Raw genomic sequence first — 27,580 nt, forward strand, 5'->3', positions numbered from 1 at the left:
CAACGCAGGCGGGTGTCCTAGGCTCCTCCGCCCCTCATTGTCCCTTTCCTCTGGAACCTGCGGCTTGGGAATATCTGGTATCTCCCCTCAAAGGACGTGAGTTTACAGCAATTACTGAAGCCGAGACTTGGTAGGTGCGGTCTCCCCGGCTTGTGTTGCACCATTGATTGCTCATTAGTTTAAGGTACTGTTTTTTGCTTTTTAGTCTTGTTAAGCTCCGCCCATAGGGTCTCCTCTACTCCATATCTGTGGTCTCGGGTCACTTGGAACCTTCCTAATCCACCAACCTTTCCTCCCTCAGTAAAGTCTGTTGTTACCTTGAGAGGCCCGTGGTCTAATTTCCTTTCAGTGGAAAATGCTGAGGTAACATATATCGTACACGAAACATATAGTAATTTGTTACTAGAGAGAAAGTCATTATAATTGAGAACTGGCACTGAATAATTTTGTAAATATACCAAAACACGTGTTCAGGAACTAGCTTAGACTTTCATCTTTGCAACTGGTGGTGGAGCTGGAGTTCTTTCTGGAGTGTTAGGGAGTCCTATTACTGTCCTTTTCTGGTTTATATGACCAGGGTCATAAATTGACTACAGAGACTCTTCATTTTAGGAGATTATTTTTAGTGATGCTGGTTACATGTATGAGCTCTAGAATCAGAGAAAAACATAAAATGGTCTCTATGCTCAGACATTTCCAACTCTTTGAGACCCCATGGAGTGTAGCCCGCCAGGCTCCTGTGTCCATGGGATTTCCCAGGCAAGAATACTGGAGTGGGTTGCCATTTCCTAATCTTGGGGATCGTCGGACTCAGGGATAAAACCCCATCTCTTGCATCTCCATTGGCAGTATTCTTTATCGCTGAGTCACCTGGGAAGCCTCTTTGGTCTGATACTAGTGTTTTATTTGAATTAAAGAAGTGAGTTTTGGTTGGTAGTTTTCCAGTCAGTGAGGCCCAGTGTGGATAATGCTGACTTATGGACTGCTGACAAGTACAGTGGAAAGTGATATATAATAGTGAGAAAGTATCTTAAGAGATCAGAGAATCTGAAGTCATTTGAGAGATAGTTTCAGGTTTTGTGCATTACGGTTGACTGTCAGTGCTACAGTAAACCTAAGGTGATGATGTGGGGCAGTGGACAAGGAGCAGTTAGCTTCAAGTAATGAGGCCTGGTTATTTGTGGGAAGGTTGTTGGTGGAATATTGTCAGAGATAAAAAATAGGTTGAAAATGCTTCTAGCTAACAGACCTTTGACAGAGAGTGACCCTCTATCAGGAGAGACTCGCCTAAACTTACCTGGACTTCCTGAGGAGGAGGATGGGCCCAAGAGGCTGTTGCTGATTTACCAAGGCTACTCGGTCTGAAGCTCCGAATGGTACCTGTTTCTCTCCAGCCTGCATTCCCCTCAGGGTGCGTTGTTGTTGGGCCTCTGCAGTGACTAATAAGCTTGATCTTTGAAGAAGTGGAATGTCAAGATATTTTTTTCTTACAGGTGTTAACTATGAGGTGTTACTAAGAGCTGTGTGATTCACATTCCAGCTTGTTATCCCTACACAAAGACAGTTCTTGTGTACTTAAACTACTTAAATTAATTGGAATTGCAGGAATATTTCTGGGTCCAGCCACCACCGCACATCAACCCCCACCCACCCCTCCCCACCGCCAGCCTGGCCACCACACCAGGTTTCAGTTCCCAGGCTGAACTGCTTCAGCCTCATCAGCAGGAATCCTGTTTTGAGGAAACCTTACTTTCCAACGCAATTATCCCACAGAATATTAAGTTTTTACTTTAAAACTGTTACAGTTATGAGGAATCCATGATGCAATACAAGACGGAAAAGACCCTCAAGTACTTCTAAACCTTGGCAAGGTACTTGGGAACCCAAAGGGAGAACACAGCAGGTGTCCGCTCGGCCCCGCCCCTCACACGCCCAGGCGCAGGCGTGTGTCCTACGCCCCGCCCCTCCTGTTCTGGTACCAGTGGCTGAGGAGTTTCCGGTCTCCTCTTAGGTGCAAGCCATTCTGCAGCAAATTCCTGAAGCCGAGACATGGTAGCTGCGGCGGACCATTGGGAACCTGAGGTAGTTGTTTGTTTTTGTTTTTGTTGTTAAGCTGCGCCCGTGGGGTCCCCTCTCCTCCCTATCCGTGGTCTCCAGTCACTTCGCACCTCCCTATTCCCCGACCCCTTCCTCCAGCCGAAATAAATTCAGTCGTTGCTGTGAGAGGCCCAGGGTCTGATTTCCTGTCGAGGTAAGATCCTGAGGTAACACATACAGTGCACGAAATATGTAGTAATTTATAAGGAAAAGGTCATTTTAATTTTGACATGGCACTTGATGATTTTATAAGTATCAAATCACGTGTTCAGGAACTAGTTTCGAATTTCTGCTTTGGGACTGGTGCTGGAGCTGAAGTTCTTTCTCGGGTGTTAGGGAGGTGTATTACTGTACTTTTCTGTTTTATATGACCATGGTAGTAAATTGACCGCAAAGACTTCATTTTAGCAGGTTATTTTTAGAGATGCTGGTTACTTGTATGAGCATTAGAATCAAAGAGAAATATAAAATGGTCACAGTGCTCAGTCAGATCTCTTTGAGCTCCCCAGGGACTGTAGCCCGCCAGGCTCCTGTGTCCGTGGGATTTCCCAGGCAAGAATACTGGAGTGGGCTGTCGTTAAGTCACTCAGTCCTCTCGGACTCTGAGCAACCCTATGGACTGAAGGAGGCAGGATTCCTGCCCTTCACCATCACCAGGACTTGCTCAAACTCCTGTCCATTGAGTCCGTGATGACATCCAACCATCTCATCCTCTTTTCCGCCTGCCTTCCATCTTTCCCAGCATCAGGGTCTTTTCCAATGAAAAGAAACGTTAGAAATGTAATGAGTGTGGTAAATTCTTCAGTGTACTTTCAAGCCTAACTTGCCATCAGATGATGTACAGAAGTGAGAGCCCTTGAAAATACAATTGAGGTTGCAGTGCTTTCAGCAGTGGTTCATATCTTCTGCTTCATGAGAATATTCACACTGGATTGAGAACAAGTGATGTTGAATGTGGTCAGGCCGTTGAAAATCTACTTATTCTAAAAGAGTTCATCACCAGTGACAGGAATGTGAGCAACGTTTTCTCATTGGTCCCCCTTGCACCAGTAATCCAGTTGTTTGTACTGCACCAAGCAGTACTAATGTACTGAAGTTGAATAGCTTTTAGGTTGTGCCTTAGACTTACCAAATACTTCATGAGTTACATTGCAGTGAATATGCTGAGGCTTCATGTTATTGTTCATTTATTACTAGATGGCAGAATATTTATCGTGAAGAGAAAGCACACAGATGTAAAGTGTGTAGCAAGGCTTTTACCCAAAGATCACAAGTTGGGGAACATATTGGAGCTACACCTCCCAAATGCAATGAGTGTGGGAAAACCTTTACGTTGAGTTCAGGTATTAGGACTTGAGCAATCTGATCATGAGAATGTTCAGTTTCTGACCGTGGAGCCTAGCCATGATGAAAGCTCGGTTTATGAGTCTTTGGGATGGACTGGATACGGATCCCAGGTGCCAAGTCCTAGTGATGGGAGCTTCTGATCATGCTGAGGATTTTGACTCAGCTATAAGAAAAAGAATGCCTACGAGATTTCGTATCAAACAGCCTGCTCTGAAACAAACCTAAGTGTGGGAGTTGGCTACTAGAAGTGCATCTAAGAAGATATTGCTAAGATAGATATATTTTGACATGTGTTTTTGAAAATAGCATATAATCTGCAGTTTTTGAATGTTCTGAAAATGATTAGATCCCATGGTTTGATGGGGGTATGGAGTTCATCCATAAATCCCAAATCTTCGGAAGACTGTATTTTTCAGACTTTGTTACCCACATTTGAGAGAACGTTGTTGTCGTTCACTTGGACAGTCATGTCCGACTCTTTGCAACCACATGGACGGCAGCATGCCAGGCTTCCCTGTCCTTCACCATCTCCCAGAGCTTGCTCAAACTCATGTCCAATGAGTTGATGATGCCATTCAACCAACTCATTCTCTGTCGTCCCCTTCTTGTCCCACTTTGAATCTTTCCCAGCATCAGGGTCTCTTCTAATGAGTTGGCTCTTCACATCAGGTGACCAAAGTATTGGAGCTTCAGCTTCAACATCAACCCTTCCAGTGAATATTCAGGATTGATCTCCTTTAGGATTGACTGGTTTGATCTCCTTGCAGTCCAAGGGACTCTCCAGAGTCTTCTCCAACACCACAGTTCAAAAGCATCAGTTCTTTACCACTCAGCCTTCTTTTTTATTTTTTTTTATTTTTTAAATTTTTTTAATTAGTTGGAGGCTAATTACTTCACAACATTTCAGTGGGTTTTGTCATACATTGATATGAATCAGCCATAGATTTACACGTATTCCCCATCCCGATCCTCCCTCCCACCTCCCTCTCCACCCGATTCCTCTGGGTCTTCCCAGTGCACCAGGCCCGAGCACTTGTCTCATGCATCCCACCTGGGCTGGCGATCTGTTTCACCATAGATAGTATACATGCTGTTCTTTTGAAACATCCCACCCTCACCTTCTCCCACAGAGTTCAAAAGTCTGTTCTGTATTTCTGTGTCTCTTTTTCTATTTTGCATATAGGGTTATCATTACCATCTTTCTAAATTCCATATATATGTGTTAGTATGCTGTAATGTTCTTTATCTTTCTGGCTTACTTCACTCTGTATAATGGGCTCCAGTTTCGTCCATCTCGTTAGGACTGATTCAAATGAATTCTTTTTAACGGCTGAGTAATATTCCATGGTGTATATGTACCACAGCTTCCTTATCCATTCATCTGCTGATGGGCATCTAGGTTGTTTCCATGTCCTGGCTATTATAAACAGTGCTGCAATGAACATTGGGGTGCACGTGTCTCTTTCAGATCTGGTTTCCTCAGTGTGTATGCCCAGAAGTGGGATTGCTGGGTCATATGGCAGTTCTATTTCCAGTTTTTTAAGGAATCTCCACACTGTTTTCCATAGTGGCTGTACTAGTTTGCATTCCCACCAACAGTGTAAGAGGGTTCCCTTTTCTCCACACCCTGTCCAGCATTTATTGCTTGTAGACTTTTGGATAGCAGCCATCCTGCCTGGCGTGTAATGGTACCTCATTGTGGTTTTGATTTGCATTTCTCTAATAATGAGTGATGTTGAGCATCTTTTCATGTGTTTGTTAGCCATCTGTATGTCTTCTTTGGAGAAATGTCTGTTTAGTTCTTTGGCCCATTTTTTGATTGGGTCATTTATTTTTCTGGAATTGAGCTGCAGGAGTTGCTTGTATATTTTTGAGATTAATCCTTTGTCTGTTTCTTCATTTGCTATTATTTTCTCCCAATCTGAGGGCTGTCTTTTCACCTTACTTATAGTTTCCTTTGTAGTGCAAAAGCTTTTAAGTTTCATTAGGTCCCATTTGTTTAGTTTTGCTTTTATTTCCAATATTCTGGGAGGTGGGTCATAGAGGATCTTGCTGTGATTTATGTCGGAGAGTGTTTTGCCTATGTTCTCCTCTAGGAGTTTTATAGTTTCTGGTCTTACATTTAGATCTTTAATCCATTTTGCCACTCAGCCTTCTTGATGGTCCAGCTCTCATATGCATACATGACTACTGGAAAAAACATCGCTTTACTATACAGACCTTTATGGGCAAAGTAATGTCTCTCCTTTTTAATATGCTGTCTAGATTTGTCATTGCTTTATGAAATAAAGACCTAAAATATATTACACTTTGCAAATAGAAAGTGAACAATTCTAATTCTGTTCATACTGAACATATAATCAATTTGAAATTACATTATGGATATTATTTAGTTTAGTGTAATTTCCTAAACAAGTTTTTGGGAAAGATACTTAACAGTCAGGCTTCCCTGGTGGCTCAGACAGTACAGAATTCGCCTGCAATGCACAAGACCTGGGTTCGATCCCTGGGTTGGGAAGATCCCATGGAGGAGGGCATGGCAACCCACTCAAGTATTCTGGCCTGGAGAGTCCCACGGACAGAGGAGCCTGGCAGTCCATGGGGTCCATGGAGTCCATGGGGTCACAAAGAATCTGACACAGCTGAGTGACTAAGCACTTCCTTCGAAGTATAGGATAGAGCATTGTAAAGAATAATGCACTTCTCATCAAAAGAAAAAGAAATGTTTTTTTCTCCTATTTTGCTTTCTCTTTTTAGGTTATCTATACAAAATTATGGATGCTAGGTAAACTTATTGTGCTAATCGTTTCACAGTGTACATATCAGTTAATTTTTCTCTGTAGCTTAAATTTACACAATGATATTTGTCATCGAAAGAATTGCTTATACAACCCCCTTTATGTCACTGTTTAGAGAGTTGGGTTTAGACAGGGAAATAATTAAAACACGTTGGATAAAAGAAACAATAACACAGTTTATAATCATTTAAAATGTCTTGCTCTTTTAAAGGCTTTGGTTAGTGACCCAAATGATCACATCTCTTAAGTCCTCCATCTCAGACACCCAGGTACTGACCCTGAGATTGTTAAACTCAGCACTATGCTGAGTTTGCTGTTTTGTAGGGTGTCAGTAGGGAATAGCCCATTTCTACCCAGGGAGAGTTTTGTTATTTGTAATATACACACTAGTCCCATTCTTGTTTCTTAAAACTGCCCAAGTTCCCAGATCCCTGAATTGCTTCAGCCTCACTAGCAGGATCTGAGCACAACATGCTGTGAAAAACAGCTTTTTATTGCGAATAAACCCTTTTAGTCTTAAGAGGAAGGATCTTGGTTCGGACATAACTTGAAGCTTTTACCTGAGCAGTGTTACAGATGTAACTTAATCCTGTCAAGGTAACAGGCCCCGCCCCCGTCCGCGCCCCGCCCCTCCCACGAGCAGCGGGCACGGCGATGCTCGCCCCGCCCCTCGTCGGAAGCCGCGGCTCTAATACCAAAAGCCCTTTCACGCGGACCCGGAAGTTGGAGAGCGCGGAGCCGAGGTCCCCGAGCGGCGCCTAAGGTTCCTTCTAGGGTACTACCCCTCCGGCTCACTCGTCCTCAGGGTGTGACAATTGTCAGCGACCTGAAAAGCCTGGCACGCGGTGCTCGGCCCCGAATAAACGCTGCCGCTGCCATTGCGGCCCAGTTATCTTTTCGTTTGGGTTTTGAGAGTTTCTGGGGCGGTTTCGGTCCTCGGTCCGCGTAGCCACCGCCTCTGGCGACATTTTCCTGCTTAAAACCCTTTTTTACCTCTGGCCTCACCAAGTACAGCCCTCTCTCGCGAGTTGGAGTCGCGCCCCGCCGCGTCGCCTTCCCGACCGCTGGAGGCAGAGCCCGTCGCCGCCGCTCCCGGAGAGGCCGCGCCCTCTCCCCGGTCCCGGGATTCGGGAGAGCCCGCCCCGCTCCTGAGACCCCTTCCCTCCCAGCCCCTCTGTCCTCGCGTCTCCTAGGCCGCTCCTTGTGCCCCGCAGGGCCCCCCTTTCCTGTCAGCCCGTCCCCTCACCCCGCGTAGGTAGGTGACCTGGGCCAGCCCTGTGACAGCCAGTGCTGTTCCATGCCCAATTCAACTGGGTCAGAAAAGGTGCTCTTCCGGTCCGGGGGCGTGTCCTTCTGTCGCCCACTCAGTAAAGACAGGAGGCGGGAGGATCAGGAGAAGCAGAGTCAGGACGACTGAGAGAAATAACTGAAGCTGAGGAGAAAAGCGTCAGGGAGAACCAACGCGAACTCTGAGAATGGCTGAGGGATTGCAAAGGGATAGTCAAGTCAAAGAGGTTAAGCCTTGAAAATAGCCAAGTGGGTAAAATAGAGAAGTATTAATAAATTAGAAAGCCAGATCTCCAGGGATTGGAGAACAGCATAGGGAGAGCTGCCCTGTATCAGTGATGGGAGCAGGGAGGCGACGGGTGATGAGGGACGTCAGAGGTGGAGAGTCCCGAACTGGGTTTTGGCTGGGTTTGAGTCCAGGCCTCTTGGGTTAGAGTCCCGAGTTGTGTTTTCACCCGGTTTGAGAAGGGGAGTAATCTGGAGCGCAAAGAGGGAGCTGAAATGGGGGAGGAGGCAGACACAGGTATGGATTTTTGAAAGACTCAGGAAGGTTGGAGAGAGGGGGAACGAATTGCAGCAGCCTGGGACAGGACACGTGTGAGGGAGGAAGTAGGACAGGAACAGGAGGGCAGAGGGGGAGAAAAAGAGACCCAGAGACCCAGATGAAATAAGGGAGATAGGTGAACAGAGGGGTAAGCTCGATCCAGGGGTGAGCAGTTGTTTGGATACAGACGATTTTAGTTCTACAGAGGAGGATGAGAATTTCAAAACTCCTGTCTACAAGGCTTGTGTCTTTTTTTAATACTTGTGGCAGAAGATGGCTTTCATTTGCAAACCCTGTTGAGCCTGGGGCAGTGGCTTGATTCACTGACTTCTGAGTGACCCTCTTCTCTTTTCCTGGCTTTTCCTTCTCTTCCTATCGATGTCCAGGAAGAATAGACCTGGGGCAAGAAATGACTGACTGTCACTCTGTGGTAGCTTTTTTTTTTTTTTTAATTTTTTTTGGCTGTGCTGTCTTCGGTTCTGTGCGGTGGGCTCAGGAGTTGTGGCTCCCAGGTTCTAAAGCACAGGCTCAGTAGTTGTGCACAGGCTTAGTTGTACTTGTGAGATCTTCCTGAACCAGAGATAGAACCCATGTCCCCTGCATTGTCAGGCAGATTCTTATCCACTGTATCACTATTGAGTAGCATTTTTAAAGCATTTTTTTTTTTTAATGGATTCACATTTTCTCCTTTCTTTATGTATAGTGCTTTTTGTAGCTTGGAATAGGTCCTAATTCATTCAGTGTCTGTAATCATTTTTATCTTCAGAATTAAGCATTTTTAGTTTCCAGTATTCTAGTCTTAATCACCCTTTTGTAAATATGATTATTCTCTGTTTTTTTAAACTTTGACACCAGATTTTTAAATTAAAAATAATTCACAATTCTTTTTTTTCAAATTTTTTTCTGATTCTTTCCTTGCCTGAGCGCTTTCTTCCCTTCATCTCGTACATTTGAAATTTTCTTTGGTAAGTAGTAAATCATCTTAGACTATTTTATGCCATGCGTAGCAAAAATGTCACCTCGTTTATCAGTTCTAATGAGGTAGATGAACGTAGTGCCTATTATACAGAGTGAAATAAGTCAGAAAAGAAAGACAAATACTGTATATTAATGCATATATGTGGAACTTAGAAAGATGGTACCAACGATCCTACATGCAGGGCAACAAAGGGAGACACAGATGTAAAGAGCAGACTTTTGGACTTGGTGGGAGAAGGCGAGGGTGGGATGAATTGAGAAAATAGCATTGAAACATGTATACTACCATATTAAAATAGAATGATCAGTGCAAGTTCGATGCACGAAGCAGGGCACCCAAAGCCAGTGCTCTGGAACAACCCAGAGAGATCGGGTGAGGAGAGAGGTGGAAGGGGGTTCAGGCTGGGGGGACACATGTCGAATTCATCTAGATGTATGGCAAAAACCATCACAATATTATAAAGTAATTATCCTCCAATTAAAATAATTAAAAAATAAAAATGAGGAAACTATAAAAATAAAGTTAATTAGCAAAGATCACCTCCCCTCCCTTTCTCTGAATTCAAAGAGAAATACATCTTGGGGGGTTTTATGTATGGGACATCGTGTAATAAAATAGACATATTTTCAACTGTGGTTGTACCAAAGACATGGATTGTGTGTATGTGTTTACTGTGCACACACAAATGGATATTTCTGGTCTCAGCTCTTTACCAGAGAATAACAGAGGTATGACATTAGATCTTGTGAAATTAAAGGCATTTCTTTGAGAAATGGGAAAATAAAAGAAGATTTAACGTGATAAAACCAACAAAATGCTTCATTCTTTCCTTTCAACAAAAAAGAAAAAAGAAAAAAAAAACCACCTAGTTTAACTGGTTAGTCTAATGGTCTGTTTTCTCCATTTTCTATGATCAGTGAAAAAAGTGAGCTGTGAGGTGATATGAAGATGTTTCCTTCAGGTCCCTTTTTGACTTTTCTGTGCAAATGAAGAAGGATGGGCTGGATTGACCTGGAACCTTCCAACAGAGCCTGTCTCTTCATGATGAAAAACATTGCTCAGATCCTATTTCTAAGCTGACCCCTTACAATGTGTTTTGTACCAGTGGCTAGATGTTTGCAATTCTGTATTTTTAAAATATTTTACTGCAATCTCACAATAAAGAATTACCTGCTTTGTATCAGTTTGACCCAATCTTGAAAGAAGAGTTTCTTTTGCTCAGATACATGACAGATGTTCCTGGTGTTAAATGGGATGGGCAACAAGGACAAACTTGGCCCACTTGCCCTTCAGCCTCCCATTTCATTATTCAGTTATGCCCGGTTCTCTTCACTCAGCTCAGATCTTCTCATAAACGGCTTCTCTCTGGGCCTGAGGGAGCCCACTTGTACCATGGAGATGAGAGACTAGACTGGAAACGCTACCAGAGACAGGACTAGACTTGAGCGTGAGCAGCACTGACCCCTGAAATGACTAAAGTGGCTGTGTGTCTGTGTGTGGCAGTTCTGGTTTGGAGGGAGTGTCTGGTGGTAATTAGAATTTTAAATAGATCTCAGTCCTCCCTAAATGAAAAAAGAAATGGAAAACTGTAGGATGGAGGCAGGATCACAGGCTCAGAATCAGATGACTTCTATGAATAAGGCTAAATCTGAAGGGAGATTTCTTTTCACGTCCAGACGTTCAGACCTCCACTGGCTTTCATTTGTTCTTGGGACAGAAGCTTGACTCCTCGCTGTGGCTCCACAGCCCTCTGTCAACCTCAGGGCCCTGTCAGTGTCTCCAGCCTCATCCTGGGAGCTGACCGTCTGCTCACGGTTCAGCCTGTCATGGTCTCATTTACCTTTTCTCTGTTTCCAAATACCAAAACCATTTCTGTCTGACATCGGAGTTCTTTTCTCACCTTCAAGTCACCCTGGCTCAGGCCCTTTGTCTCCCTTCAAGTCTAGGCTCAGAGAGGTTCCCCATCCGCTCCTAACTGTCTCTCTCATGTTCCCCAGGTTTATTGCCTCCCTATCAGTTGCCATCAGCAGAGATTCTTGCCCTTCTTCATGGGTTATTTTGAGTCCTTCCTGGTTCCCCTCTTTTTAGGGCTCATAGTGTTCCCCTTCTTCCCAGCGTGGTTGCAGTACCTGATACTGGAAATGTCTTTAGATGACAGGACTATGGGTTCGGCTGAATAATCCTCAGGGAAGACCAAGAGAACAGGGCAGGTGATGAAGATATTTCCCATGTTCTAGACAGTTTAGCTGTAATTGATCTTTACCCCGTGGGACTACTTAATTACTCAAAAGAAGAGCCAAGAAATATAGGAAATCCTGAAAAGCCCTACAGAACTGGTGTCCTCAAGCAGTGGACTAAGATGTCCCCATGTTTAGTCTGCTGAGTTTAATCTGCTGCAGCCCCCAGATAAGCTCTGTCCATCCAGGGACCAGTCACCATCGTGGACAGCAGCTTTGCCATCTAGGAGTTCATGTGCTCAGTGTCAGCGATTGTGATTTCAGAGCGCTGAGGATGAGCAGAAATCCAAAACCTAATGGGGCAGGGCGACGCTGCCCCCTCCCCCTCCCCACCAAGAGCTAGAATATCTTCCCAGTAGGTGTGGGTGGTAAGAACGGGAGATAGTGAGACCTGGAGACCCTTGATTTGAGATTTCCTCATCTCAAATGCCTTTGCACCTGGACTCCATAATGTCCCCAGGTGGTGGCCGACTTTCCGAGGAGGGCCAGTTTCTTGATTTTCATACTGAATGTGAGTGTCCTTTCGGTGGTAGCTCGTGTGCACTCCTCTTGTGATCCCCTTTGCCAAAGGCCCCTGTGCACTTTAGTCTTGCTTAGTCCAGTCATGCAGGGAGGAGAGGTAGACAAATGGGGAAAGCGGAGGGAGCCTGCTGGGGTCTGCAGGAGGCTTGTGTCAGCACTTGCGGGCATCAAGGTGAGCCCAGTGAATGGAGTGTGCACCCATCCCAAGTGTAGTTACAGGGACAAGGGGAGTGTGGATCTGTTGGAAAAGAATGTCTCAGTTCAGGCTGGAGAACCTGGAAGTGGGTTTGTTGGAGAACCGACATGGAATGGTTTGAGGTGTTAAATGCTTTAGCTCATATTCCCTGGGACAGCAATACTGAGACTGAGATTTGCCTGCACAGGTTTGATTGGACAACTCATGACCACACGTGAGCAACAATGAAAGACGTGGAATTGGGCCCAGAGAAGTCTTTTCCACTGTTAGAACTGTGGCCTGGGCTGATCCCACATACACCTGTAGGTGCAGGAGGCTGGGCGTCTTGGGCTTGGGCTGGTTCTAGCAGGTGCCCCCATCATCCACTCCACTCGCTGGCTTTTGTTGGCTCTTTTAGCAGGCAGGCACCATGGAGTAACAGGGAACATCTCAGGTCATTCTTTGCATCAACTTTGGTATCATTGTGTACTTGGGGTTGCCAGTGAAGAAAGTTTCATGTGCGTTTGGAAAGATACCAAGAGAATCTGGAGTGTTTCCTTGGAAGATGCCGAGGTCTCACTGGGCCCTGTGCATCATTGGAATTATCCCTCTTTTTCACAGTCTTTGGAGATTTCGGTGTTTGACCTGGATCACTCACTGTAAATGAAAATATGGTGTCTTATGTCTGTGGATCCTTGGGTGTCCTCTTTTGTATTTTGTCTCATGCATGAGTTATTAGGGCTTGGAATGCTTTGTGTTGGTATAAGAGGGTTCGAGGCTCATTATGGGCTTTGTGGAGATGCTGTTGGACGCCATGAAAGTTTGTAAGCGTGTTTGAGTTCCGCTGGGAAATTAAGAGTACTAAGGTTAAGATCGCAGAATGCTTGTTATAAGGTGGTCCTGCTCGGTAGGGATCTCTGGGCCCAACCTGAGAAGAGTCATAAAGTCCTGTAACGTAGGGGAAGATGGCTCCGATAAATGAGAGGGCAGCGATGCCACAGTGATCTGCAGCCCTGAGGCTCGTCCTCTAGAAGATGCAGCTGCAACTCTCTTGCTGCCAGGCCAGTGCTGGGTTCTCTGTTATCCACTACTATCCCTCCCAAAATAAGCACACACACAGGCACTGTACAGAACACACGGAATCTTACCTGCACTGTTGGTGATAATGTAAATGGTACTGCTGTGTTGGAAAAGATCATGGAAATTCCTTAAGAAATTCACATAGAAAGACCTACAGTCTGTCAAACCCATTTCTGACAGATATCCAAAAGGAAAGTGATCAGTTTTTCAGGGAAATGTCTGCAGTCCCATGAGTGTGACTGGATTTGCAAAGCCAAGGCATAGACACAGGCCAGATGTCTCTTGACCAAAGAATAGGTAACAAAAGTGTGGTATAGAAATATTTATTATATACTCTATGTTCCTGAACTTTTTTTCTCCATGTATAAGTATAAAAATGAAGGATCCTGCATTTAGGCCAAAATGAATGAACCTAGAGAACATTATGCCAAGTTAAATAAGCCTGACAAAGGAGGACAGATACTGTATGTGGAAACTAGAATTGTCAAACTCATAGAGCCATCGAGTAATAAGGCTGTTACCAGGAGCTGGGTGGAGGGGGAAATGGGGCAGTGCTAGTCAAAGAGTAGAGATTTTCAGTTGTAAACTAAGTAAGTTCTGGGGATCTGAGGTAATGCATGCTGCCTGTAGTGTTTCTATATACTTGAAATTCTCCCAGAGAGACATAATACAGTGAACTCAGGTGGAAGTGTAACTTACTCGACTATAATAATTATTCAGTGTATGAATCTATCACATGTTCACTTTGTACACAGTACATTTATAGCATTTTTGTTAGTTACACCTGAGTAAGGCTGGGAAAGAAAAGGAGAGTTGGGGGATGCTTCTCTCCCCTGAGTGGTGCTTAGTCCAGGCTTCACATTTCATTGTTGAGGCATTTTGCATACCCATGTTTTGTACCCTCTGACCCGAGATTCCCGTTCAGGTAGTTTGTGTTGGTCCACAGCTCGAGAATGTTTAAGATGCCCCAGTTCATTCCAGTCTGGATCCCTCACTGAGCATCAGGACTGTGAGTCCTCTCATTCTTGAGGGCTGAGATCTGGGCTGAGGAGGGGGTGCTCTGTTCTGAGTGGGGATGGATCAGGGCCTTCGGTGTGACCTGAAGGAGAATGCCTGGTCAGTGGAGGTGCCCCCAGCTGCTGTGTGCTGAGTCCTCACCAGGAGGGGAGTGTGATCCCAGGGAACGTGTGGGAAAGTCCTGTGTTGGTCTCTCTGTGGGAGTTGCCTGTCCTGAGTCCCTCCTGAGACAGTGGCCACAGGGGACTGTGTGTCCCTCATGGTGAGGGCTTCCCTGTGTGTGTGGTTGGGGCTCAGGAAGGGGATGTGTTGACTCTAAGCATTAAACAGCATGTTTTCACTTTCATGATAGACGTCTGAAGACTTGTGTTGCCTGAGGAAGCCCTGAAGTTGAGGAAGAGGAAAGAAAAGGAGTCAGGCATGGCTCTTTCTCAGGTGAGGTCATATTCAGCCTGTCCTTCCTGAAATGCCCTTCTCTGGACTCGCTAATCGTGTCTGACTCTGGAGTGTCCTGTCTGACTCCTGTACACGCACACTCACCTGAGGCCTTCCCACAGGGCCTGTCGTCTCCACTTAGATCCCGTGTCCCCATGACCTGGTTACCTGGCCCTTGTGAGGAGGCTCCCCTGGGCACCGTCCTGGGCCGGGCTTCTCACCCACGGGTTGGAGACGGGGTCTCAGTGCTGTAGGGCAGCACGGATTGCTTAGGGCCCCTCTGGATGTGCTGTCTGCTCTGTCAACCAGGGTAAGGAAACTGACCATGAAAATCCGGTATTAATATGCACAATAGCTGGTAAAATCTGGGAATCAGATCAATTGAGACTGTCCTTTCCCTTTTGTGTATCTTGATATCCTTGTGAATATACCTTACATATACACAAAGCATTATTTCTGAGTACTGTGTTCTGTTCAGTTGGTTTATTTGTCTGTTTGTATACCAGTACCACATCACCTTGATTACCTTGTAATAGGTTTTGAAATAGAAAGACCTCCATCTTCCTTGTTCAGGAGTGTTGCTGTTTGCTCTTTGAAGAGTTCTGTGACTTTCACCATGTTTTATTCTGCTTCTACAAAGATTGCCATGGCAGCTTTGAGAATGAGTTAATTGGTTGATTGACCCTTTGTGTGGTTATTAAAGAATCTTTTTTGATATAGCATGTTTCTTTTGTAATCTTTATGAGTTTTACCTGTGAAACTTTGTCATGTGGGAAAGAAGATAAATTGACTTTGTTTTCAATTTGGGGACCTTTGATTTCTTTTTCTCATCTAATTGCTCCAGGGGTTTCAGTGCTTTGTTGAACTGTAGTGCAGAGTGTGCATCCTTGCCGTCTGGACCTCAGAGGAAAAGCTTTCATTCTTTCCCCATTGCTGTGCTCTTTTCATAATGGCATTTCTTATGTTGACGTTGGTATAATTTATTGTTTGTAGTTTGTTGAGTGTTCCATCTTGAAGGGTTGTCAAATTTTTGTCAAATGGTTTTTTCCTGCATCGAGATGATCCTGTTTTTTTCTTCCCTTTAGTATGTTAATGTATTGTGTCATATTAATTGATTTTTGTATGTTGACTTCTCGCCTTATGTGAATAAAACCCACTTGGTCATGGTGTCAGATCTTTTTATTTATTTATTTAAGTTATTTTAAGTGAAGGATAATTGCTTTACAGAGATTGTTTTCTGCCAAATACCAACATGAATCAGCCACAGGTATACATATGTCCCCTCCCTCCCATCTTCCTCCCTATCCCGCCCCTGTAGGCTGTTAGAGGGCCCCTGTTGGAGCTCCCTGCGTCATTCAGCAAATCCCATTGGGTCTCTACTTTACATATGGTGATGTAAGTTTCCAAGTTACTCTCTCCATACATCTCACCCTCTCCTTCCTCCCCTACCCCCTCTGTCTGTTCTGTCTGTCTGTTTCTCCAGATCTTTTTAATATGTGTTGAAGTTGGTTTGCAGGTATTTTAGTTTTGCATGAGTATTCGTCAGGGGCATTGGTTTCCAGTTTTCCTTTCTTGTGTCTTTCGGAAATCAGCAAACTATTAGAATCATGCTTGCTCCATAGAATTAGCAGGATCAGTGGTAATTATTTGTAAATGTTTGGTAGAATTTGGTCCCATATTTTTCTTAGAGGTTTCTGACTACTTTTTAAATCTCTCTAGTTACAATGGGCTTCCCTGGTGACTCATATCATAAAGAATCTGCCTGCAGTGCAGGAGACCCAGGTTCTATCCCTGGGTGGGAAGATTCCCTGGAGAAAGGAATGGCTGGTTAGTCCAGTATTGTTGTCTGGAGAAATTGCATGGACAGGGGAGCCTTGTGGGCTACAGCTGGTGAGGTCACAAAGTGTCAGACACGACTCAGTGGCTAACACTTTCACTTTCAACACTTCTTGATTTTTTAATTTCTTAGTAAGTAAAATACTTTGTATGTTTCTGAGAATTTGCCAGTATCTCCTGTATTCTGTCATTTGTAGGCATTATTGGTCATAGTACTTTCTTATCTCTAGAAACTTTCTTTGACTTCAGTTGTAATCACTCCTGTTTAATATCTGTTTTTAGTTATTTGACTCTGTTTTTCTCTTTTCCTTAGTCTAGGTGGGGGTTTTCCTATACAGTTTTTTCAAAACATCAACTCTTGGTTTGTTGATTTTTATATTTTTCTAGTCTCTATTTTCTCTGGTTTAATCTTTCTTATTTACCTCTTTCCTTCTGCTAAACTTGAGTTTAGTTTGTTTTCCGTTTTCTACTTGCTAGAGGTCTAGCAATAGATTTCAGATTTAAGATCTTTTCTCTTTTATACTGTAAGCATTTAACAGTTCAGCCTTTCTTTTAATACAGTCTTTGTGTGTTATAAATTTTGTACTGTTGTCTTTTCGTTTTCATCCACATATTTAAAATTTTCCATGTGATTTTTGTCTTAGACCCATTTGTGGTGTAAGAGTAAGTTGTTTAATGGCCACATTTGGGGAATTTTCTTTTTTTCTTGTGTTTATTTCATTGTTGTTGGGGAAGATACTTTTATAGCATCAGTCTCTTAAAATTGTTAATTTTGGCCTAACATGTGGTCTCTCATTGAGAATGTTTTATATGTCCTTGAGATGTATGTGTTTTATGCTTTTGTTGGGCCATGTGATGTGTACATGCTTGTTCAACCTGGGCATTGAAATCTCATACTATTCCTGTTTCGCTATTTATGTCTTCCTTTCCCTTAATGTTTGCTTCATTTGTCTGAGATAGCTAATGTTAGACATATATATATTTTTACTTGTTACAGCTTTTTGGTAGATTGACCATTTTATCATTCTATAATATTTATCTCATTGCACTTGTTTTTTCTTCAGTTTATTTTGTCTGATATAACAGTCTCCCCTACTCTCTTTAGGATGGACTGTCTTTTTGCATTCTTTCACTTTTCAGCTTTCCATGTCCTTAGGTTAGTGAGTACTACCTGTTTCAACTCTCTGACAAACTCTGTGTCTCTTGCCCTGTGTTTTTCCTCCTGTTACTTCTTCTAGTGGCCCCTGCTCATGGGCATCCTATCCTGGTGAAAGACAGGCACCCTGGACAGCTCCTTTCATGCCACTGTAATTTCAGAAGGAATGTATTGAATGTTTCCTTCCCATCCTGATGTTCCTTGAGATAGTCTTGCTTAATGACTATATTTTTTTCTGTATTCTCTTTTGCCATGATTTTTAATTCTTCAAGAAGTTTTTTTACTTTACTCTTGTGATAATTTTTTTTTGTCATAATCTAATGACTCTTCTAATTTCAAATCACTGTTTTATTAATGAAAAAAAAAGGAAAGAAAGTCTTTGGCTTCTGTTAATGCCTCACTATGTAAATTTAAATGGATCAAATTGTATTTGTATTTTTGTATATGGTAATTTTATTACGAATTGAGTTCAAATTCTCTTTTTTTTTTTTTTAAATGTTTTTACCAGTTTTCTTTTGGTAGGCTAGTATAGAATCCTGTTGACAAACTCAACTGAGTACAAAGTATACATTTTTATCATCTGGAAGATGCTGAAACACATGTGAATAAAAGGATGATGTAAAATTGTCCAAAAAATCTGTCAAGAGACAAATCCTCTCATTTCAGTTAATTTTTTATTTTTTATTTTTTCAGTTAACTTTTTATAGATATGTATGCATTCGTGTGCAAGTCTGTGGTTTAGATAGAAGACATCTTGATTTAAAAGCTACATATTATTTTTTTTTTTCAGTTGAAATTATGTTATCAGTATAATCTGTGGCCTTGAAATTGTCTAAACAATCCTGTTAGTGTTTTAAGTAGTAAGTTGCTAACAGTTGTGTTTCTGTATCCATTTCTCTAATGACCTTCATGCCATTCCACATTTGTTCACCTTGGACTTTTTTTTTCACATTAATACAATATTTATTTGCTTTCCTTCTGTCAAACCCTGAGCCCACCACTGTCCCCAGGCTGCCTGGGGAGTTACAGGAAAGGGAACACACAGGGCAGACACAGGAGAAAGAACTGTGGGAGGTGGAAGCAGCTCCTTCACGTCGTGAGGAAGATGAGCTAGACCACCATCAGGCCAAAGAGCCCCATGGCCTTTGAGAGGGCCAAGCCCAGGGCGCAGACGAGCTGCTGTTTCAGAGAAGGGTTCGTGGGTAGCAGTGGTGACGCTCCCGCACACGGTCCCACCTCCAGTCCTGGAGCCAGCCTCCCCTGCTCTGGCCGCTCCAGCTCCAGGGCACTTGGCTTCTGTGTCAAAGTCCCTTGAAATGGCGCTGGTTTGGAAGCTGCGGCTAGGAATGAGTGAGATGGTCCGGGGACCCGGGGCTGCCACGCTGCCGTGGCCCTCATCGGTCAGTGTCTCCGGTCCTTCACCACCGCGGACAGTGATCACTCAGCAGGCGGCAGGTTCTCCCGATCAGGGACGGGGTGGAGAGGAATTCGGCGCAGGCGTCCATTTTCAGGGGATGAAGGCCCGAGGCCTGCGAGCTGCTCCCCCTGCAGAGAAGCCAGAGGGGCGGGGAGGAGGCTCACCTTGGACTTCTTTCAAGTTTTCTTTAGGAGCCCTGTGTCAAAGGACTTTTAATGTTCTCCATATTACTTAACTGGTAGATACTTAAGCTTCAGTTGCTGAGCCCAAGTCTCTGAGTTCAGGTGCTTAGTGTAACATTTCTAACCTTCTTGATCTGAGTCGAGTTTCTCCAAGTGTCTGTGACACGGTTTTTCTTCTGTAAGGTGGGAACAGGTTGTTCTTTAATGAGCTATTATATTGATGACAGGTTCTTGTCTGTAACTTACTTGTTTAATGTTTAGAGTAATCATGCAGTAATTTAGATCAACAGAAACCCTTCAAACACTTTGGGTCTTTCCTGCTGTTCTCAACGTCATAACTGAAAATTTTGACCTTTCCATTAAAAGTGCTGTGGACTTCATCATCTCTGAAGACACCACTCATGCTGTACCTCATCTGGATAATGAATTACACTCACTGGGTCCAACGTAATACCTGACACTTCTGTATAGCCAATACAGTGTTGAGTTTTATTTATATATAGTTCATGAATTTTGAACAGTGTTGAAAAGTCCATATTAATTGGAGGATCTCATAAGGTCTTATGAAAAAGCATAAGAAATTAAAATTAGAGATCCATAATTTCTTCAGATACCCCTGCATGGATCTGTTAGAACACATACTTCAATCCAGTCAATTCTTAGGCCTTACTCCTTCTTACTATCCTTTCTCTTTTGCATGGAAATGAGAACTTTTCATGGCCCTTTTGGTGACATGTGGTTTCATTTCAGGAACAACTGACCTCTGAGGATGTGGCCATCAAATTCACTCAGGAGGAGTGGGAATTCCTGGACCCTGCTCAGAGGGCCTTGTACAGGGATGTGATGCTGGAGACCTACAGGAACCTGCTGTCTGTGGGTGAGGATGACTTGCTTCCAGAGCTGCCGTTGGGTATCTGCATTTTGCCTGTGTGCCCCTTGGGAGGCCCTGATGTCTTTCATCTGAGAGTTCTGGTGACTTGGGCATGACACAGCTTGACAAGGTTAAACTGACCCTCTTCAGATGCTGTGTCTGTCTCATGTCACATCTGAGGTTGTCCCAAAAGCGTAATTATGTCCAAAGCTCACTGGCAAATGTTAAAAGAAAAACACCAAGAAACCCGATTTCCTGTTTTCTACCTTTTGACTTTTGACTCAGTGTTTAAAAAAAATGCACAGCACTTTAGATTTCTTTCTTCTGATAACCCTGAATATCTATTTCTTTTTGTTTGTTTTTGCTTGATTGTTTACTTTTTTTTGGCTGCCCCATTCTGCATGTGGGATCTTAGCTCTCTGACTAAGATTCACACCTGAACCCCCTGCATTGGAAGTGTAGCATCTTAACCACTGGATCACCAGTGGAGTCCCAGAATTTCTGTTTCTGATCTGAATATTATCTCCACATTGGAGCACGAGAGAAAGCTCTAGACAATGGGGAGTGATGTAAAAATAGCCAAAGATACAAGGTATAAAGAAAAACCTGTATCTCAAAAGGGCTGTTTTTTTCTGGTTAGGAGTGGGACAAGCTGGTGGATTGGATCCTCTGTGGCTGTTACTTAGGAAGATGTAAGGAGAGTGGTAGAGAGGTCGTCTTTTTGATCCTAGATCCGACAAGGGGAGCACATGTGAATCTCGCGGGCTCTTAGCTTGTCATCTGTAGGTCAGGCGCATGGTCCCATCTCAAGATCCTGTAATGTCTGACCTTCGTGTTGTATTGTTTTTACTCTTGTGCTGCTCTACCCAGTCTGGGAATGTCAACTGTTCCCAAGGTTACATTCTCCTTACTTTGTATCATTTTACTTCTTAAATTTCTTTGAAATATATTCCTGAGGATCTGAAATTTTATCTGGTTTCCTTGCTGTGATAATCCACCTATGTTTAATTGGCAGCCTCTGGTGAGTCTCTGTGGAGTGGATTTACTAGATTTACTAGAAAACTCTAATGGAGATACTATTCTTAATGTTATTTTCTTGCTCCGTTCAAAGTCACTGCTTGAAGCTATCCAGTAGAGTGGTCAGTATGTTCTAGGATTATGAGAAAGAAAGTATCACGAGGGCCTGATGCATCTTTCCAGGTTATTTTCTGGCTTTGGAGGCTGTGTTTCATTCATTTCACTTTCTGATGTATTATTATTACTGTATAGAAATGAGGCAGTTTTCTATATATTTTGTATCCAGCAAGTTTACTCTGTTCATGATGAGGTCTAGTAGTCATCTGGTGGCACCTTCGGGATTTTCTGTGTGTAGCATCATAGTGACAGTTTTACTTCTTTATATTTTTTTAACTTAAGTTCCTTTTATTTCTTTTTCTTTTCTGATTGTTGTGGCTAGGACTTCCAAAAATATGTTCAATAGAAGTGGCAATAGTGAACATTCTTGTCTTATTCATGGTGTTAAGGGGAATGATTTCAGTTTTTCCCTGTTGAGTATGATGTTAGCTGTGTGTTTGACATATACAGTCTTAATTATGTTGAGGTAGGGTCCATCTGTGCTGACTTTCTGAAGGTTTTTATCATAAGTGGCACTTGAATTTTGTCAGAACCTTTTCTGCATCTACTGATGATCATACGGTTTTTAGTCTTCAACTGTTATGTGGTGTATCATACTGAATAACTTGTGGATATTGAGAAATCTCGCATCCCTGCAGTAAATCCCACTGGATCATGGTTTATGATCCTTTTGTGTATTAGTAACTGTTTGAATCTGCGCTTTGGAACTCAGGGAAGGTCTAGAAGAATAAAGCCTTTTTCTACAAAAAGGAGTTGGAAGCCTCAGAAAGGCTTTTGTAACTGGGACAGTCCTCCAGAGTCAATTTCAATCCCTTCTTTTCTTTGATACTCCTCGATCTTGAGATGAACATGTGTGGAAGAAGAAGCGAAATGAATGTCCAATAGAGAGGTTAGTCATACTTGGCAGAGGAACCCAGGTTTAGATAGGCTTTTCCTGGATTTTCCTTCTGATTTCTGCTAATAAGATTCTTATACAATATCCTGGAATATTGTGTATGTTTTTCTTGAATATAAGCATTCCATTGTAACGTACAAAATTCACAGTTGGATACATTACATTGTAAATAGTATAACAGGTATTATCCTGCTTTCTCCATATATCACCACATATATGGTGATATCATATATCACCACATAATCACTTCTAAAATCTCTCCTGTTTCTGTCCCATACCCATAGTATAATGCCCATAAACTTGCTGAAGCAGTTCTTTTCTTTTCAGGTCAGTATATTAGTTTGCGCTCTCAGTTATTTTCACAAAGACATGCAGTCCCAAGCTGATATCTGACATCAGCCCGTGTACCCTATGCTCCATGCAGGCCCTTTGTTAGTCCTGACCTCACATAGTACCTTGATACGGATGGAAACATTGTTCTTACCTACCGAATCCCTCCACCTTCTACATGCTCTCACTGTAAAGATAATCTCTGGTCATTTATTGAACAAGTTTCTCAGGACATGACCTCAATCACTCTGTGCATCCATGATGACTCACAAACCATTTCGAGATGGGATGGTTGAATAACAGTTAAAGAGACTACTTCTGTCTTGTATTTTCCTTGATATTTTCTAAGTTCCTTGTATTTTTTTTTTCCTAATATTTTCTAATCTATTCATTCGGTGGGTAGTCATGTTTACAAATAATTTTTCTCAGTCTGTAGGTGCAGATTCATATCCTGGTTCTCTTACCACTTTGTGGGCCAATTGGATATATCTCCTGCTCTGATTAGAGAAAAATGTGTTAATTTACCTGAAGCCTTTTAAAGCAAATGAGTGCTGTCAGTTGGCTTACACTAGTGCATGTTTTATAGTAAATAGTCAACATTTACTTTTGTTTAAGAAAGGTAATATCTACATTCTGTCATGTTCTTGATGATATATATGACTTTATCTACATTGTATCTGTTTAAAATTTTATTTATTTTTTAATTGAAAGATAATTGCTTATAGAATTTTGTTTTCTGTCAAACCTCAACTCCATTATATCTTGTACGCTTTTCTCTTGCTACATTTTTCAGCAATACTGTGTCTGACCCTAGTCAATAAACACACAAAGCACTCACTTTCTATTTATTATACTTTGGTGCCATTAAACCAGGTAATTAAGAATAGTGCATGGCTAGGGATTAGCCTTCCTTGGTGACTCAGCAGTCAAGAATTCACCTGCTAATGCAGAAGATGCAGGTTTGATTCCTGAGTCAGGAAGATCCCATGGAGAAGGAAATGGCAACCCACTCCATTATTCTTGCCTGGGAAATCCCATGGACAGAGGAGTCCTGTGGGCTACAGTCCACGGGGTCGCAAAGAGTCAAACACAACTGAGCGACTGAACAACAACATAGGTAGGGATTGCTTTGGTTCTTGGCTGTTAGAAAACTGGTGAATATTTTACGTCTCAATATGTCATTTACAGATGATGGTCTTTTAGCGTGTATTCTGCAATACAGCTGACACATACTACTTGTTAACATTGTAAAATGCCTTTTCTTGTTGGGTACGTAGTTCTATAGCAGATTTAGAAAACTGTTGTTTCCAAAAAATTGTTTTAGTCATCTTCTTCATTTTCTCATCTGTTTTCAATTGTAAACAACAAATTATGGATAGTTCATTATTAATTGGGTTAGCTTGGTTTTGGATTATTTACTGTTACAATATATAATATATTGCTTAGAATTTATTTATGTATAGTAAGTATGCAGAATACAATGATAGTGTAATATTTTTCTTTTCAATTTGAGACAACTGTCGATTGACATGTGCCTAGGGATCCTGGTAGAAAACTAACTCTGTTTTTGAGAGTTGCCATAATATTGTCCAATATGAGTGTGTTTGGCATATGGTTTTTAAAACTAGGCTACTTTAATGGTGAATTTATGTTATCATGCTTTCTCACGTTAAGAATTCTATTCCTTTATTGTTTCTAAAACCTTAAGGTCATCATTGTGGTGTTTCATAACTTGGTATATTACTTTTGGTGCAATAGATATTCAACATGAAACATTTATTTTTGAATTATTGTGAGCAGGTACCTATGGTTCTTTTTGTCTTGTAGATATCTCTCCTACACATGTGATCAAGCATTTACAACCCAAAGCAAACAGTGTTAAACGAGAACCATTCCAAACATTGATGCTGGGAAGACCTGAAAGCTGTGAAATCAAACATTTTCATCTTTTGGGAAGTCAGGAAAATATGTGTGACTTTGAGTGTCAGGGGAGAGATGACAAAAGAAATCACAAAGGAACACCTGTAAGCCTTGATGGAAATGTGCCTGATGGAAGAGTTTCACATGATGGAAAGGATGTAGGAATCAAGCCCTTTGGAAACAGGCTTGGGTTTAACTTTCAGGATAAACTGCAGATATTTCAAACTGGCAGGACAATTTCTGAATATAATGAGGTTGAGAGGTCTGTCAACAACAGTTTCTCATTTTCACCACTTCAAAGAATTCCTCCTTGTGTCCAAACCAGTGTTTCTAATATATATGGGAATGATTTTAGGAATCTTTCAGTAATAACACGAGACCTCAAAGCACACAGGGAAAAACCTTACAAATGTGATGAGTGTGGGAAAGCCTATCTTAAGGACTCATACCTCATTAAACATCAGGCCATCCATACAAGAGAGAAACTTCATAAACATGAAGTCGGTGACAAATTGTTTGATCAAAGTTCACAGCTTGCACGTCATTTGAAAATTCATTCTGAAGTGACATGTTACAAATATAGTGAGTATGGCAAAACCTTTACTGATAGCTCACACCTCAGGAGACATCAGAAAATTCGTACAGGAGAGAAACTATTTAAATGTGATATCTGTCACAAAGTCTTCAGTCAAAATGCACACCTTGCTGTTCATCAGAGGGTTCATACTGGAGAAAAACCTTACAAATGTGATGAGTGTGGCAAGGCCTTTCGTGTAAAATCAATCCTTTTAAGGCATCAGACAGTTCATACTGGAGAGAAACCTTACAAATGTGGTGAGTGTGGCAAGGCCTTTACTGATAGCTCAAACCTCAGGAAACATCAGAAAATTCATACAAGAAAGAAATTATTTAAATGTGATATATGTGACAAAGTCTTCAGCCAAAATGCACACCTTGCTGGTCATCAGAGGGTTCATATTGGAGAAAAACCTTACAAATGTAATGAGTGTGGCAAGCACTTTAGTCAGCTTTCACAGTTGATAAGTCATAAGAGATTTCATGCTGCAGAGAAACCTTACAAATGTGATGAGTGTGGTAAGGCCTTTCCTGTGAAGTCAACCCTTTTAAGGCATCAGACAGTTCATACTGGAGAGAAACCTTACAATTGTGATGAGTGTGGTAAGGCCTTTCGTGTAAAGTCAGTCCTTTTAAGGCATCAGACAGTTCATACTGGAGAGAAACCTTACAATTGTGATGAGTGTGGTAAGGCCTTTCGTGTAAAGTCAGTCCCTTTAAGTCATCAGAGAGTTCATACTGGAGAGAAAGCTTACAAATGTGATGAGTGTGGCAAGGCCTCTCGTGACAAGTCAACCCTTTTAAGTCATCAGAGAGTTCATACTGGAGAGAAACCTTACAAATGTGATGAGTGTGGTAAGGCCTTTCGTGTAAAGCCAGTCCTTTTAAGGCATCAGACAGTGCATACTGGAGAGAAACCTTACAGATGTGATGAGTGTGGCAAGACCTTTTGTCTAAAGTCAGTCCTTTTAAGGCATCAGAGAGTTCATACTGGAGAGAAACCTTACAAATGTGATGAGTGTGGCAAGGCCTTTCGTGAAAAGTCAACCCTTTTAAGTCATCAGAGAGTTCATACTGGAGAGAAACCTTACAAATGTGATGAGTGTGGTAAGGCCTTTCCTGTGAAGTCAACCCTTTTAAAGCATCAGAGAGTTCATACTGGAGAGAAACCTTACAAATGTGATGAGTGTGGTAAGGCCTTTCGTGTAAAGTCAGTCCTTTTAAGTCATCAGAGAGTTCATACTGGAGAGAAACCTTACAAATGTGATGAGTGTGGTAAGGCCTTTCGTGTAAAGCCAGGCCTTTTAAGGCATCAGAGAGTTCATACTGGAGAGAAACCTTACAAATGTGATGAGTGTGGTAAGGCCTTTCGTGTAAAGCCAGTCCTTTTAAGGCATCAGACACTTCATACTGGAGAGAAACCTTACAAATGTGATGAGTGTGGCAGGGCCTTTACTGACAGCTCAAACCTCATGAGACATCAGAAAATTCATACAGGAAAGAAATCATTTAAATGTGATATATGTGACAAAGTCTTTAGCCGAAGTGATCACCTTGCTGGTCATCAACGGGTTCATTTTGGAGAGAAACCTTACAAATATAATGAGTGTGGCAAGCACTTTAGTCAACCTTCACAGTTCATAAGTCATAAGAGATTTGATACTGGAGAGAAACCTTACAATTGTGATGAGTGTGGAAAGGCCTTTCATGTAAAGTCAACCCTTTTAAGGCATCAGACAGTTCATACTGGAGAAAAACCTTACAAATGTGATGAGTGTGGCAAAGCCTTTCGTGTAAAGTCAACCCTTTTAAGTCATCAGACAGTTCATACTGGTGAGAAACCTTACAAATGTGATGAGTGTGGAAAAGTCTTCGGTCAAAAACCACATCTTCGCCTTCATTGGAGAATTCATACTGGAGAGAGACCTTATAGATGTAATGAGTGTGGCAAGTTCTTCAGTCGAAATTCACACCTTACAAGTCATCGGAGAATACATATAGAGAAACCTTTCAAATGTTTCGAGTGTGGAAAATCCTTTACTCAGGTCTCAGCACTCACTAAACATCAGAAAATCCATACATGAGAGAAACTTATGTGAATGTGGTATATGGTAGAAGTCTTCAAAATTCAAAGTTCAAACTTCACACCCTACTGTTGGTCAGAGAATTCATACTACTGAGAAACCATACAAATATCATGAGTGTGGCAACATCTTAGGCTTCATGGGAAAATTCATACTGGATAGAAGCCAGATATATATGTGTTTATTAGTCAGGTTAGAACATGTCAGGTAGAACATGAATTCATTCTGGAAAGATTCCTCACCAATTTCACAAATGTGAAAGAAAAAACCCTATCCTCACAGCTCACATCTCGCCAGTAGCATCAGAGTATTTATCCTGGAGAAAACACACAGCAATGTCAAGTGTGTGGCAAGGATCTTACCCCAAAGTCACAAGATAGGAACATAGTGGAGCTATACTTCCCAGACTCAGTGGTTGTGGCTAGTCCTCTACCTTTTTCTATGTATTCTCTGATGACTTTAGTTCAGGTACTCAGCCACTGGAGTAAGCCTATATTTGCAGAGAAGCTATATAGATCTTTTCGTGTAAAAGAAACCCGAATTCTAACTCAGCAAAGATGATTCTTTGGGACAGTAATCCACCATCTTTTTGGTCTCTTGACTTTCTGAATAAAGTCACTATTCCTTACCCAGCAAATAGTCTCTCAGTTTATTGGCCTGT

At 42.2% G+C, this 27,580-nt stretch overlaps 1 protein-coding gene and 1 pseudogene across 1 annotated transcript; one reads left to right on the plus strand and one right to left on the minus strand.

The window, feature by feature from the left end:
• LOC133054767 (zinc finger protein 665-like) lies at positions 1-27,580 on the plus strand. Its single transcript, XM_061140075.1, has 6 exons — positions 1-1,411; positions 1,806-1,871; positions 2,012-2,082; positions 14,436-14,518; positions 19,860-19,986; positions 24,167-27,580. The coding sequence occupies exons 4-6, from the start codon at positions 14,504-14,506 to the stop codon at positions 26,917-26,919; spliced, it is 2,895 nt and encodes a 964-aa protein (XP_060996058.1). The 5' UTR covers positions 1-1,411; positions 1,806-1,871; positions 2,012-2,082; positions 14,436-14,503; the 3' UTR covers positions 26,920-27,580.
• On the minus strand, positions 18,621-19,021 carry LOC133052376 (ATP synthase F(0) complex subunit C2, mitochondrial-like; annotated as a pseudogene).

Source organism: Dama dama, chromosome 4 (assembly GCF_033118175.1).
Source record: "Dama dama isolate Ldn47 chromosome 4, ASM3311817v1, whole genome shotgun sequence".
In the NCBI taxonomy this organism is placed as follows: Eukaryota; Metazoa; Chordata; class Mammalia; order Artiodactyla; family Cervidae; genus Dama; species Dama dama.